Source organism: Grammomys surdaster, unplaced genomic scaffold (assembly GCF_004785775.1).
Source record: "Grammomys surdaster isolate TR1022 unplaced genomic scaffold, NIH_TR_1.0 170, whole genome shotgun sequence".
In the NCBI taxonomy this organism is placed as follows: domain Eukaryota; kingdom Metazoa; phylum Chordata; class Mammalia; order Rodentia; family Muridae; genus Grammomys; species Grammomys surdaster.
In genome coordinates this window covers 22,595,486-22,610,502 of record NW_021604618.1, presented here as the reverse complement: position 1 = coordinate 22,610,502, position 15,017 = coordinate 22,595,486, and the positions used below count along the sequence as shown (strand labels likewise).

Sequence of the window (15,017 nt, the reverse complement as noted above, 5' to 3'; positions counted from 1 at the left end):
GCGTCATTCCCCAGAGCAAATCTTGACAGAACCATGCCTTGGTTTGCCCTTGTAATTTTAGTTTTAGGAGAAGTAGGTATTGGTTATATCTCCCCCCGGGAAGGAATTTTAGCAACACCTGGGCACTTTCAACTCAGCTAGCAATGAAAATTTCAGTTCAACAGGCCTACCACATGTTACAAAGTGTGCTATGTTGTGAAGTTGTAAGGGTCCGAAAATCGCTGAAGGAAGACCCCAGATTCAGATAGTATGCAAAGACAAAGAGCATATATTCTGCAGAAACATCCAGCATGAGGGGATCAACCATTCTCCAAAATGGAGACCCAGACAAAGGTGCTCAGGCCTTCTTATAGAAATCCAGGGGAATTTTTTAGAAGGATTAGGTAACCTAAAATTTCACTGGTGAGTGCTAGGAGGTCACAGATGGTGAGTGGTCTGTATTCCTATGTCACGAACATTTACCCATAGGATGAAATAGGGCTTCCCAGCACAGATGACTCATTCTGAGATAAGGTATTTCTCCGTCTTTGTGGTTGTCCCTAGACTGTTCTTTGGGAGGGGGTTTATGACTTTGTTTCTGGTGCCTTGCAGCCTTTTTTTTTTTTTTTTTCAAATCAGGCCTGGTCCTTAAATGGAGACAAATGGGGTTTATTTGTCCTTTCAAAGTGACTCTAGGGAATTTGCTTGACAGACCCTTGGTAATAGTGGGCTTCAAGAGAACAGAACACATACATCTCTCTGTGAGCCTTCCCTATGCCCCTTTCATTTTTTATTTTATGTGTAAAAGTATTTTGTCTGCATATATGTCTGTGTACCATGTGCATGCCTGATGGCTGAGAAGTTATAAAAGTCATCCACTCCCTGGGACCAGAGTTACAGATTGCTGCAAGACACCATGTGGGTGCTGGAAACTGAACTTGGGTACTCTGCAAGAACAGGTGCTCTTAAAATCACTGAGCCATCTCTCCCGTCCTACAATATATCCTCAGACTCATGTCGCAATCTTATATATTAGTTTGTAAGCAGTGTTTACATACATACTCAAAGGAGGACTTAATCAAAGTCATAAAATACCTAGATGAAGCCTCACATCATCCAAGTAGCGCTTGGAATTGTGCTCTCCTCAGCAGGGAAGCCCATCAACTGTAACAGATAAACAGGAGCTAGTATACTTGTGCAAAGAGATACTAAGTAGCTAGGGAAATAAACACTGTGTCTCACACTCAGCATGTGGATGGATTGCAGGAACACAATGCTGAGTGCAAGCAGTCAGGCTTACAAGACTAATACTGACTGATTGCGTTTAACATTAGCTTCCCGAAGCTACATCAAGCTCACTGTGATATAGGAACTCAGCATGCTGTGCCTTAGGGGCTCAGAGGAGCCAGGATAGAAGGAAGCCCAGGGATGTTTCTGGTTTGGGGGAAGTATTCTGTTTTGATCAGTGTACTGGTTGGTTATACAAGCTTGCTCAACTTAGTCTGTTTTCTGTTGCTCGAACTTAATATCCGCAATCAAGTAATTTAGGAATACATTTATTTCTTACACTTCTGGGGGCTAGGAAAGCCAAGGTTAAGGGGTTGCGTTTGGTAAGGGCCTTCTTGGCTGGTGAGGAGATTTTGTTGTAATATGGTGGTATGGCATGGTGAGAGGGAACCAAACCAGCCAAACGAGTTTTTATAACAGACCCACTCTGGAGATAACTCATTAACTCACTAATCTATGGGTGGGTTAATCTATTCATGAGGATAGAACTCATTACCCAATCACCTCTTAAATTCCCATCACCCTTAATACCATGACTATCTACCTATGACTTTGAGGATTAAGTACCAATGTTTCAATTTTGGGAAACCAACACCCAAGCCACAGCAGACATCAGCATTCATCTGGCCGCACACCTAGAATCCACACACTTTTCTGTGGCAAGCTTTGCGTAAGAGCTTACTGAGGGGCTGCAGAGATGGGTCAGTAGTTAAGAGCATGTACTATCTATTCTTGCAGAATGTGAGACATGTAAATGAAATATGTTGTCCATTCTAGCAGGAGACTAAATGAGACAAAGGAAGTTCCATCTTTAAAGAGATTTGTAAAGGTATCACCAGGCAAAAGTCTCTCCCTTGTCAGCTCTTTTCTACAATGAGAATACGCCCTCCAGGCTGCATCCTGTTCTCAGAAGTTGCACTTTGCTTACCATGCTTTGAATTAGCCAGCTGGGTAATACTGAGAGGCCAGCTCAGACCACTCAAAGAGAGGCATGGGACCCCTTTATATTAGGGACAAAAACCCAGTGGGATTCTAACTGTGAATGCTTGCTTGATCTGTAGAGGTAGTATTTCCTGACTTGCCAAAAATACTTCGGATTATATTGTCATTTTCTTGGGACCCCAGACCCATCTCTAACATGGAAGATTTGAGTTTGGTTCCCAGCACCCATATAGGATAGATACCTCACAACCACCTTTAACTCTAGCTCTAGGGGGTCTAACAGCCTCTTCTGGCGTCTATGTTCACCTGCACTCCTGTGTGCAGACCTATACACAAGTAAAATAACAAGAAAAAAAGAGTTTACTAAAGAGTATGTAACTAGCTATTTTAGAGTGCCTACATTCAATCCTCAAAACTGGAGGAAAGGGCACATTGCAAGACTCTGGGTGCATTGACCTGCGATCATGAGCCGGAATACTATAGCATTTGTATCACCCATGTAAATGTTTCTTCCCTCCTCCTCTCTTGACAACTTCTGCCCAGTGGCCTTGGGTGGCAAGGGTGTGATCAGGACTAGCCTATCTCAGTATGTCATCTCCTTGGCACTGGGATTGGCCCAGGGCAGACACCTTGCTCAAGGGAGATGATCACAGCCTGTTAACAAATGTCTCTTTGACGCTGTAATTGCAGATGTAAACAGAACAGAGTCCTGTTGCTTCTCATCCCAGGTTCTGGCCTTCTCCAACACTAAGTCTTTATTTCACTCTATTCTGTGAGTCAACGTGTAGCTTTCCCAACTAGGTGAAGCTAGAAGTTGCCGCTTATGCTTGAGCTTCTGCAGTTTGTCTCTTGATACCTACAATTAGTAGAGATTAGTCCTGACTAATTTATGAAGTCAGTGGGGCCACTGGCTGACATTGACCGTATGATGAAAGTGGTCTCTCCTGATGTAAAGGTGATCAGGAAAAGGCGACTGCTCTCCTCCATACGGACATCTCCACAGTGTGACCTTGGCGATAACCAACCACCCCAGTTACCACTGTGGAATCACTTCCTTTCATCAAGCTCAAACTGAGATTATATTTTCTTAAATTCTCAAATCCCTCCACTCCGAGTCTCCAAGCAGTTTAACTTGAAAAGACTCTTTCCTGGGTCTTCCCCACAGTAAGAACTCTAACACCCCACCCCCCACCCAGTCTGTTTGCCTAGTATAACAGCACGACCATTAAAGAGGCAACTGGACAGCTCTCAGCCACAACGTGTAGCTAGTTCTTGGTCTGGTTTGGCTTTCTGGGCCACATGTCACTGTTGAAATGCAGACAAAATATGGTCCCTGCTGTCACCTATCCTTCCTGTGCAGCACTGATGACCCACTTCTGGGCAGCTATCCTGGGGTTGCACACTATGCTCACAGCAGGGAGGTCTGGGGGGCCATGTTGGTCATCTCCCAACATCTTCCTGGAGAATAGGCCAGGAGGGCATCACAGGCTTCATCATGTCCTTAGAGGGCAGAGACACCAGAATCACAGCTATGTCCTGCATTGCCTGATTCAAAAGTCCTCTCTGTGAGGCAATTTCAGCCATGTGTACTTGGGTTTCTTTTCCCACCAGTATTCTTTCCCTAGAATGAGGGAAATTCTATCTCAGGCCAAGAGTGTCCTGACTTCCCACAAGATAATGAACTCACATGGAATTGAGGATATAGATTTTAACAAGTGCCACATTCTCTTTCATGAGATACAGCAGTGACATTATATCTTAGCAAAACAGATGACAGTATATGGGCCTCATTTTATGAGCTGTTACATATATGCTGCCAGTAGGATCAGCTGTGGTATTTGGCTGGGCTTAGATAACAAGGTTGAACAGCAAAGGAACTGGCGTCAATTGTGCCCTACATTGCCCAGGCGTTTGCTTCCTGTTTCTCTAAGCTTGTTCTCATCATCATCACCATTTCACAAGAAGAGCAGTCAGGAAACTAACATTGGGACTGGAGAGATGGCTCAGTGCTTAAGGACACTGCCTGGGATTCCATCAGTCCGGGTCCAATTCCAAGCACCCAGAGTGGCTCGCAATGGTCTGTAACTCGCAGTTTGAACTTCATGAAAGGAAATGATTCCACAGTGGTAACTGGGGGGTTAGTTATCACCAAGGTCACACTGTGGAGATGTTCATATAGAGGAGAGCACCTGACTTTTCCTGGTCACCTTTACATCAGTTTCAGGGGCTCCAAAACTCTCTTCTGCCCTCTGTGGGCACATGTGGTGCACAAGCATACATGCAGGCAAAAGATATAAGTTTTTAAATAAAAAGAAGAAAATAAGGCTTAGAAAGGTTTGAATATCTATGATGCCCTCATCCCACAAACCCACCATCTCCTGGATGGCTAAAATGGGAGGTCAACATTCCCTGTGGGATTAAGGACATGACCTTCCCCCATACCTCAGGAAGCACAGGGTCTGTCCTGATAGGCTTTCTGTCTGACCTGACATCACCCTAGGGTTTGTATAGACCAGGGAAGAGCACTAACTGGTTATTTGCCTGGATGAGGACCGTAGACAGTCTGCCCTTTTACATGGCCCTACCTCCTTCTCAGGAACAAAGCGAAGGGGTTTTTGTTCCTTGCAACTGGAGCGCTGGGCAGAGCTTGCTGTACCCAGTGTCACAGCAGCACCTTCAGTCCCCTGGGGAGCTACTTTCAGCCCTTTTCAAACCAAACCGGTTTCAAAGAGTCTCAGCTCATTCTGGGGGGATGCCTGAAACTACTTTGTTTTCTCCAATAACTCAGCAAGTGTACTTTCTCAAACCCAGTCCTGCTACATACGAAGATTCCAGGCAAGAGAAGATTCCAGGCTTCTTGGAGGACACTATTTCCATAGCTCATTTCAACAACTACAATACTGTTGTGGAGATATGTTCATACCTGTGAATTTTAAAATGCAACATCTACCCCTGGAAGGAACACTGTAAAGTGAGTCCCCAGCCTCCAAAATCTATAGCTATCACTAGCCTGTGCAGCTAAGTAATCAGTGCCAAGAGATGAGTCCAGAAATGCTTAAGCATTTTGATAGCATGGAGTTTTTGAGACTGGGTCTGCTTTGTTGGCATTGACACCATAATCCTCCTGCCTCAGATTCCCAGGTGTTGGGATCATAGGAGTCTGCGACTATGCCTGGCCATAGTTGGATGATGAATGTTCCCCAGGCCCTGTGCTAAAGGCTGCCACACTCTTGGGAGGTGGTGGTGCCTGTAGGAGGTAGAGCCCAGTGGAAGAAGTTAGGCCTTTGCAGGTGGTTCTTGGAGGAGATACTGGCCTCTGCACACCTCACTCTGCTTCCTGACTGCTGAGGCACACTGCCTCTCCCAGCACGTGCTTCCTTCATGATGTACTGTGCTAGTACAGGCCCAAAGACCATGAAGAGAAACCAGAAAGGCTCTGAAGCTGGAACCCAAAGGAGCCCTTCCTCCTCCTAACTTGATGGTTTCAGTTATTTTGTCACAGTGTCTCTAACACAAACTCTATCAGTACAATTGTTTGGGAATGGTGTAATACTGCCATCAGGCAACTAATTTCTTTACGTGGTTGTCCTCTGTTTCTTATTTAGGGGCATTCTTCTGTTTATTTTATTACAGAAACTCAGTCTGTAGCTCAAAATGGTTGCAAACTCATGACGATCCTCCTGCCTCAGTCTCTGGAGTTTTGGGACAACAGGAGTAAGCTGGCACACTCACTCTAAAGAGCTTTCTTACAGAGGCTCTTCCTTTTAAAGCCTGTTCCTGCAGACAGAATATGCCTTTCTCCACAACCCCCACACCCTAAATGATTAAATGATTATCTTCTAAGATTCATTTTGTCTTATTGTGTCTGTATGTAGGTTTGTGAATGTGAGCGCACGAGCCTCCTGAGTTCTGGGATTAAAAGCATGTACCACTATTGCCAGCTGATTATTTTTAATCTAACAGAGAATCCTGCCTTTTTAATCATGCCATGAAAAATGGAGGGGGGGGGAGAGAGAGAGAGAAAGAGAGAGAGAGAGAGAGAGAGAGAGAGAGAGAGAGAGAGAGAGAGAGAGAGAGAGGGAGAGAAAGCTATCATGGGTAAATTTTTATGGGATGTGGTGCTGTGGAGATGGCTCAGTGGGTGAAGTCCTACTATGAAAACATGAAGGCCTGAGTTAAGATGCCCAGCACCTACATGAAGGCTAGACATGATGGTATACTTTGTACACTTGGGGCTGGGGGTGGAAGTAGAGGCAAAGAGATCTTAGGACTCAGAAGCTAAGGTGAGGCCTTGCGGGTCAAAGTGCTTGTGTTCAAGCCCAACAACCCAAGGCTGATCCCCAGAACTCCTCAGCGTTTGAGTGTGGCACAATCTCAGATCCCTGGGGGGAAATTGGAAGCCAAAACAGGAGAGCAGGCTGGGAGCTTGCAAAGCTCAGCAGGAGCAGAACCAGAAAGAGACCCTGCCTCAAAGCAGGACGGAAAGCCAGACTCACAGAGAGTTGTCTTTTGACTTCCAAATGTATATTCCAAATGTGACCCATGCATAAATGTAACACACCAAATTAACTAACTAAAATGATAATAATAATAATGTGGAGAGCAATAGAGGACACAACATTGACCTCTGACTTCTATAAATATAGTTATAGTCACGTGGCACGCACATGTACACACACACACACACAGAGTTGTTTTTTAAATGGTATTCAAGAAAGACTTTATCCCAATTAAAAAAAATTAGTGGAAAAATGGAAACAGAAAATTATTATTCTGCTAAAAATCAATGAGAAAATTAAATTGGTTTAGTTACATTTGCTCTGAAAATTTTCTCTTCCTTTTTTTATTTAGAATTATATAAATTTAAAAATACTTTCCTACCTTAAACAATTGGAAAAATATACAGCCTTCCTTAACCCACCTGTGCATCACCCCCTTCCTATTACCAATCTCATGTAGTTTCCATAAAATAGACTGTCGAGAAAAAGTTACTAAATTAGTGTACTTCTTTTTTTTTTTTTGGTTTTTCGAGACAGGGTTTCTCTGTGTAGTTCTGGCTGTCCCAGAACTCACTCTGTAGACCAGGCTGGCCTCGAACTCAGAAATCCACCTGCCTCTGCCTCCCAAGTGCTGGGATTAAAGGCGTGCGCCACCACCGCCCGGCATTAGTGTACTTCTTATAAACCTGTTTAACATCATGAAGTTGATGTCTCCAAGGCTGTAAGAAAGGGAGAAATCAAAACAATCACTTCAAAGCTACCTGGCCCTCCACAAAACCTTCCCAACTCCCCTTGGTAATGTGTCACCCTTTACTGTGTCACCCTGTAAGGTGTCATTCATAAGGTGTCACCTGTAATATGTCACCCTGTAACATGTCACCCCTGTAATGAGTCACCCTATAAGTGTTATCCTGTAACCGACCACCTGTGGGCCCCTTTGCCCTGCCCTAGTCCCCTTCAGAGACAGAAGACACATCAGTGGCAAAGCACCATAGGTCTAGAGCTCTGGCTGAGGAGGAGTCATTATGAATACTTGGCTGTCTGTGTATTTGAGTTCAGAGCACATTTGCCATTCAGGATGGTGCTGACTTACCTCATCAGGGGCCAGTATCACTGAGAATCCAATGGCATCACTATGAAAACACAGAGTCTACTTAGTCTACCCAAGTAGGGAATGGATGGGGAGTGGGTTCTGGTCACCCAGAATGTTGGAGCTGTTGCTTTGGCTGAAGTTGAACTTTTTTGATTGACTTTTTATATATATATATATGTGTGTGTGTGTGTGTGTGTGTGTGTGTGCATAAGTATAAATTCAGCATGTCATTTTACTGAGTAAGCAGTAAGCCTTGAGGAGTAGACAAGGCCTTGAGACACCCCTTTAAAAGCATTTTAAAAGGATTCAGATTTGGAAGCATGAAGCTTCAGCTGGGCTCTCCTCCTCTGCCCACAGCATATGATGCATGGTAGTCCCCTCTTCTGGTTCTAAGTCCCTAATTTTCCCCATTTGTACTCTCATTGCAGTTTCTGCTGTGGCAAAGCTCCAGAGCAGGGAGCACAGCAGGGAGCTATGATCCAAGCAAGGAGAGGGTCTTGGAGAGCAGAGGAAGAAGGAGGGGAAAGTGGGCTGGTAAGAAGGTTTACCATGCATCACATGGTATGGAACAATTGCATGGAGCGAAGATTTGTTTTGGCTCATGGTTTTAGGGGGTTCAGTCCATCATAGCCAGCAAGGCATGATGGGAAGGCGTCACGGAGTTCTTGATGAAAGCTCCTTACGTGTGTCAGGTCAGGAAGTAGAGAGTAGGGCCAGAGCCAGGGGTTTGGTTATCACCTTCAAAGGTCTATAGCTGCTGTAACTTCTGCTAGCTAGAAGCTAGAGACCTTCTCAAGGTTCCATGGCTCCCCAAAATAACGCCATCAACTGGGAACCAGTGACCAAAACGTGAGCCTGTAGAGTCTGTCTAAAAGTTAAATCACAGAAGCCTCCTGTGAGGCAGGGAAGGACACCTCTAGCCTCCCAGTAAAGCCAGCTGCCTTCTACACACCTAAACCATAGCTGGTCTGTACCCTTAGCTCTGGCCATCACACATACACACACACACACACACACACACACACACACACACACTGACACCAGATCAGACCCACGGTCAGGCTCTAACTGCTCAGATGCCGGTCATTTTAGGTCTTACCTGAGTGCGGGGAGATTGGGGGAGGAGTGGGCAGAGTATTGAGGAACAGAAGGTTCCCCATAACAGAGAACTCAGCGTAGAGGTACCTAGCTTCCATTTGCCTTAAAGCACCCACAATATTTACCAAAAGAAATTTTTACTTCTGGGGCTGGGGAGATGGCTCAGAAAGTAAAGTGCCTGCTGGGCCAATGGATGGAACTTGAGATTATCATCATGAGCGAGGTAACCAAGACCCAGAAAGAGATGTATAGTATGTATTCACTTATAAGTGGACAGTAGCCATAAAGTGCAGGATAATTATGCTACAATCCACAGATCCAAAGAAACTGGGTAATAAAAAGGACCCAAGGGAGGATGTGTGAGTCTCACTCAGAGGGAAACAAAACAGTCATCAGAGGTGAATGGAGTGGGGAACTGGGTGGGAGGGGTGAGGAAGGAGCCGGGATGGTCATGACCAGGTTGGGGGTTGGGGGGAGGCAGGAGAGGGCTGGGAGTGAGAAAGGAAATCAGTGGGGGGCATCTCTGGGACTAGCTGGAGACTTGGGATGGAGAGGCTACAGAGAATCTACAGGGGTAACCGTAACTGAGATCCCTACCAGCAGGGGATATAGAGACTGAAGTGTCCACTTCCAGTAGCCATGTGGGACTTCCAGTGGAGGGAGGAGGACATCAACCCACCCACAAAACCTCCAGCCCAAAATTTGTCCTTCCTACAAAATGCGCAGAGATAAAGATGAACAGAGACTGAGAACGGCCAACCAATGACTGCCCCACTTGAGACCCATGCCATGTGAGAGAAGCAACCCCTGACACCATTAATAATACTCTGTTATGTTTGCAGACTGGAACCTAGCTTAGCTGTCTCCAGAGAGGCTTCACTCAGCAGCAGAAGGAAATAGAGACCCATAGCCAAACATCAGGCAGAGCTCAGGGAGTCCTATGGAAAAGTGGGGGATAGAACTGAGCAAGTCAGAGGGGCAAGGACACCACAAGATGACCCACAGAGTCAACTAACCTGGGCCCATGGGAGGCTCACGGACACTGAACCACTATCCAAAGAGCATGAAGGGGCTGGACCTAGACACCCCACACATTTGTAGCAAATATGCAGCTTAATCTTCGTGTGGGTCCCTTAACAATTGGAGTGGGTGCTGTCTCTGACTCTGTTGCCTGCCATTGGATCCCCTCCCCCTACCCGGACTTCTTGGTTGGGCCTCAGTGGGAGAGGAAGTGTTTAGTCCTTCTGGGACTAGATGTCCCAGGGTAGTTGGTACCCAAGTAGGGGAGTGTGTCTTCCCCGCCCCCTCTGAGAAGAAAGGGAGAGGATAATGAAAGAAGAGATTTGTAAGGGCGGGACTGGGAGGTGAGGAGGGAGGGAGGCTGTGATTGGCATGTAAAGTGTATAAAAAATATTGGAAAGAAAAAAAAACCCTAAGCGAACGTGTTGTGTTAGCGCACTGCAAGATGGCGCTGAAGAGGCGGCTCGGCTTCAGCTGTCAGGAGCGCGTGTTGCTCTTCTATAGGACCTGGCTTGCTTTTGTTTTTGTGATTTTAAACATAATACCATGGTGCAGCCTCTTTAAACTTCATCATATCATTTATCAAGCCAGATGAAATGAGAGTCAGAGTTAATGACCAGTCTCCACCATCAGCTCAGAGCCTAGAGGTGGGTATCTGTTTTCATAGCTCAAACTGGAGATGCGGGTGCGGAGCAGTGGCTTTACGGACAGAGGATGTAAGTCTCCTTTAGAGCCTGCTAGCCTCAGCCATTTCGCCATCCCCCCCTTCCTTCTCTGGGATATATTGAGTTTCATGCTTAAAAATAGCTCTTGCAGTGCAGAGCTGGAGAACCCCGAGCCTGAATCGCAGCTCTGCAGTGCCGGTCTCCCCTCGCCTAGCGCTACCTGGTGTGGTGTGGGCGGCGCAGTCCTTGCTGCCTGCTGACCCTCTGCACAGCAGGGGACCTTTCTTTTACCAGTGACGGCCAGGTTGCTCGAAACGTTTCCAGAGCTCCATTAGCGAAGCTGTGACCTCTTTCCTTCCCTCTTTAATAATTCAACAGACATTTCTGCAGGAGGAGCCTGCTGGCACCTTCCCTTTCTCAAAAACCTCTCCTGAAATTCCCTGAGGATTCCCCGAAGGGGACACCTTAAGAATCAGCTCCAGTCTATTCCACACTCCAAATAAGCGGACAAGGCTGGGATGGCTCACACCTCAGAAGGCCACTGTGGCCTGGGAACCAGCATGCTTGTCCCACAGAACCCACAAAGGGAAGAAGACAGCAGGCCAGGAAGAAATTGCAGTGGATTTGAAGATGCACAGGACCCACAGACTGCTGTGCCCCCACCTTTACTTACCGCGGCTTCTTGCGGCTCTCAGGTATGTCTGTTTTCTGAGGGGAAAGGCTCCTGTCCCCTTAAACTTGACCTCCCTTCCTGACTCTGAATAAGATCACATGTATTCTTGCAGTTTAAAGCTCAGACTTTGTTCTTTCTTTTTCTGGAGGTGTCCACTCCCCAACCCCATCACCCTACCTGTTCTCTCTGTGTTCAGAAAACTAGCTAACAGAAGTTGTAACCCTTTACTAAGTGCCTTCTATGTATCTAATACTCTGCCAGGCAGTGGTTCATATATGCACTCGGTGAGACTATAACGCTTGGAGATATTAGGCCTTTTTTTTTTTTTTTTTTGGTTTTTCGAGACAGGGTTTCTCTGTGTAGCCCTGGCTGTCCTGGAACTCACTCTGTAGACCAGGCTAGCCTCGAACTCTCGAACTCAGAAATCCGCCTGCCTCTGCCTCCCAAGTGCTGGGATTAAAGGTGTGCGCCACCACCGCCCGGCTAGGCATTTTTTTAAAAAGAAGATTTTTAAAAAGCTTTGTGTATGCGTGTGACTATGTAAGTGTATATCATGTGTGAACAATTATCCACAAGGGCAGAAGAGGGAGTCAGATCCCCCGGAGCTGGAGTTACTGCTGAGCCATCTCTTCAGCCCTGTTAAGGAACTTTTCAAGGTCACATAGGTAGTTTTGACAGTGTAGTGGTTTGAATGTGAATGGTCCCGACTGGCTCATGCATTTGAATGTTTAGTCACCAGGGAGTGGGAATCTTTGGTAGAAGTAGAAGGACTGGTAGGTGTGGCTTTGCTGGAGGAAGTGTGTCACTGGGGGTAGGTTTTGAGGTTTCAAAGCCCCTGCCAGGCCCAGTCCCCACTTCCCCCCACACCTCACCCCCACCCTCCACCCCTCACCTACAGAAATCAGGATGTAACTCTCAACTACTTCTCCAGCATCAAGCCTGCCAAATCTGCCACCATGCTCCTGCCATGCTAACAGTGGACTCAGCCTCTAAAACTATAAACCAGCCTTCAACTAAATGCTTTTTCTTGTAAGAGTTGCTTCGGTCATGGTGTCTCTTCACAATAGAGCAGGGACTAAGACAGATGGGTATCTATTTCTATTCATGAGATACTGAGAAGAGAGAATAAAGTCATGCTTGTGAAGGCCTAGCATAGTGCCTGGTACATACCGTACCCAGTGCTCAAACACACAGTCCACACACAGTCCATAGCAGTGTCGTTCATGTGGCAACAAGTTTGAGGAATGTTCTGATTTGGTCTTCTCATAGCCCTGCCTATTGGGCAGGGAAGGTAACATCTTGAAGAAGTCCTATCTGATAAATTTAGTACTGTACAAAAGCCAAGGGTGTCAGCTATCTCTTTCTGTCTCCCTCTATTTGCTGCCAGGGATTTGGGAAGAAATAGTGACTCACACTGAGTTCTACACCAGTGAGCCTGACCCAGGTCTTACTCACAAGGAGCAGAGGCTATGGGCTCTTCACTTTCTACAGGTCTTACTGGTCTCTCTTCTCCCCTCTGTCTGGCCCTCGGCTTGGTGGATCCATCCTGAGCCTCAACCACAAGGTTATCATACCTGTTTCCAGAAGATGCTGCTTCACACACACATCCTAGCATTGTGAAGGATGCTGTGGGTGATCCTGCCCTCTTAAGAACATGGCTCCACCCCTTAACCAAGATGATACTCTTAAGGAAGTATGACACTTCTTATGGTGACCCTTCTCAGTCACAGATGCTGAGCAGCCAAGAGCCCCCAGGATTTCCCTCAACTTCTCTGCCCCACACTGGCCTCCCTTTTCCCCTTCCCCAAGCACCATCATTCCTTAGGTCTAGTGAGTTCTTTCCTTCCTCTTCCTTGTACCACCTTCTTCCCAGAAATTTGTGTCTGAGAAGCCAGCTAGACATTCTCTTGCTATGCAAAAAGGAGAGGCAAGGGTTGGGACAGCCATCCTCCCCTTTGCCTTGTTAAGGAAGTCACTGGCCTGTCCTTGCCTGCCCAGCATCCACAGCCTCCTGACTCACTCTCAGAGGTCAGCTAAACAGTGACGACAGCAGTTAAGGCCCAGTGGTTTCGTATTGGTCTCATTGGAATGGGTGAGAGCTTGGGTGCACGCTTGGAAATCAGATGGTACTCCACCCTTTGCTCTGTCATCTGTCATCCTGTTAGCTCAGGAGACTTTCTTAACTCCTTGGTCTTCCTATTTCCTTATCTATGGAGAAATAGCAGGTAGGAAGTTGATAAGCTGCTCAGCACAGGCCTTAGCACCTGAGGGAGCAGTGGAGGCCATGTTTCTTCTCTTCTACCTTTGCCATCTCCACACGTATCAGCATTCAGGAGCGAGGTAGTACCTGTGATGCCCTTATCTTTTTTCCATCTGCTTCATAGTAGAGATGCCACTTATCTGGGACATAGACCACCACAGAAAGGCATTTAATTTCTTATACTTTATGTTATTATTTAATTTTATGAATAACACTTCATGTAAAATATTAATACAATAAAATACATCTCATCTAATTGTTTAATTTTTAGTTAAACTTAAGATTTACTTATAAGATTGATTTTTTGGGGGGGGTTATTTTTTTTTTAAGATAAGATTTTTCTACCTAGCACTGTATATGAGAATTCTGGAATTTTGATTTCTTTAAAACCACAGAAATATTCTAAGAATGTGCTTTTGTTTTAATCCCGGGTGTAAGGTTGTGGGGGTGCTTGGGACTGTCCGGAGCAGCCGATCATGATTTGCCTCATGCTCTAGCAGAAGCATGATTGTTTTCCAGATGCAGATAATTTCTGTGATCGTGTGACGTTTGGAGTTCTGGGAACTTTTCAGAGGGTATAAAGTGCTAGAGACTTGATACGAAGGGTTGGTGGTCATTCAGGGGGGTTGATTGAGGCTTATTAATACTCAAGCTCAAAGAAGAAACCAAAGGAAAGAAATTAGATTCAGGGATCTCCATCTCTCTCTCTCTCCCCTCCAACCTTCTTTCTCTCCTATGTAGTGATAGGAGGTGAAACCAGAGGGCGGGGAGGGGGGCGCAGAAAGGGTAGGAAAAAGAAGAATCCACAAAGTGTCACTGTGTAGATCAGGCTGGCCTCCAACTCACAGAGGTCTGCCTGTCTCTGCCTCCGTACACCTGGCTTAAAGTTTCTTTTAAAAATATCCTGGAGGGGGCTGGGAGGGGGCTCAGCAGTCAATAGCACACACTCTTCCAGCAGGCCCCAGTTCAGTTCACAACCACCTCGTACGTGTAGAAAATGAAATTACTAAAGAATAGAATGATGGGTACTGGAGCCCAAGTAGGAAAGACGGAGGGAGGGTGGCTAATACGCCAAGGAGAGTAACTGTACAGGAGGAATGAGATGACTTCTGCTCTCATGCAGTACAGAGGACAACTGTGATGTTCCAGGGATTCGACATTTTCTTCTGTCCACTTCGAGCTCCTGTACTCACATGAACACACCTATACACAGATACATGCACATAATTGAAGCAGATCTTTAAAAGATAATTAACTAATTAAATATATTTAGAGGTTACGGTGATCGATCAGTCATAGAGCACTTAACCAGAGTAGTAGAGCACTTAACCAGAGTAGTAGAGCAAGTAACTTATGCAGAAGTTACTTGCACAGGGCCCTGGGCTCAAGCCCTAGCAAATCTGTCTCTCTGTCTCTGTCTGTCTCTCTGTCTCTCTGTCTCTCTGTCTCTCTGTCTCTCCCTCTCCCTCTCCCTCTCCCTCTCCCTCTCCCTCTCCCTCTC

General features: G+C 46.1%; 1 protein-coding gene across 1 annotated transcript in view; it reads left to right on the top strand.

The window, feature by feature from the left end:
* The first annotated feature begins 11,065 nt into the window (after positions 1-11,065).
* The window catches only part of Pla2g4e (phospholipase A2 group IVE), a 65,487-nt gene continuing 61,535 nt past the window's right edge, over positions 11,066-15,017 (top strand). Inside the window, exon 1 of the mRNA XM_028767109.1 lies at positions 11,066-11,278. Coding sequence (XP_028622942.1) covers positions 11,102-11,278 — 177 coding nt within the window. The 5' untranslated portion in view covers positions 11,066-11,101. The remainder of the gene's footprint in view (positions 11,279-15,017) is intronic.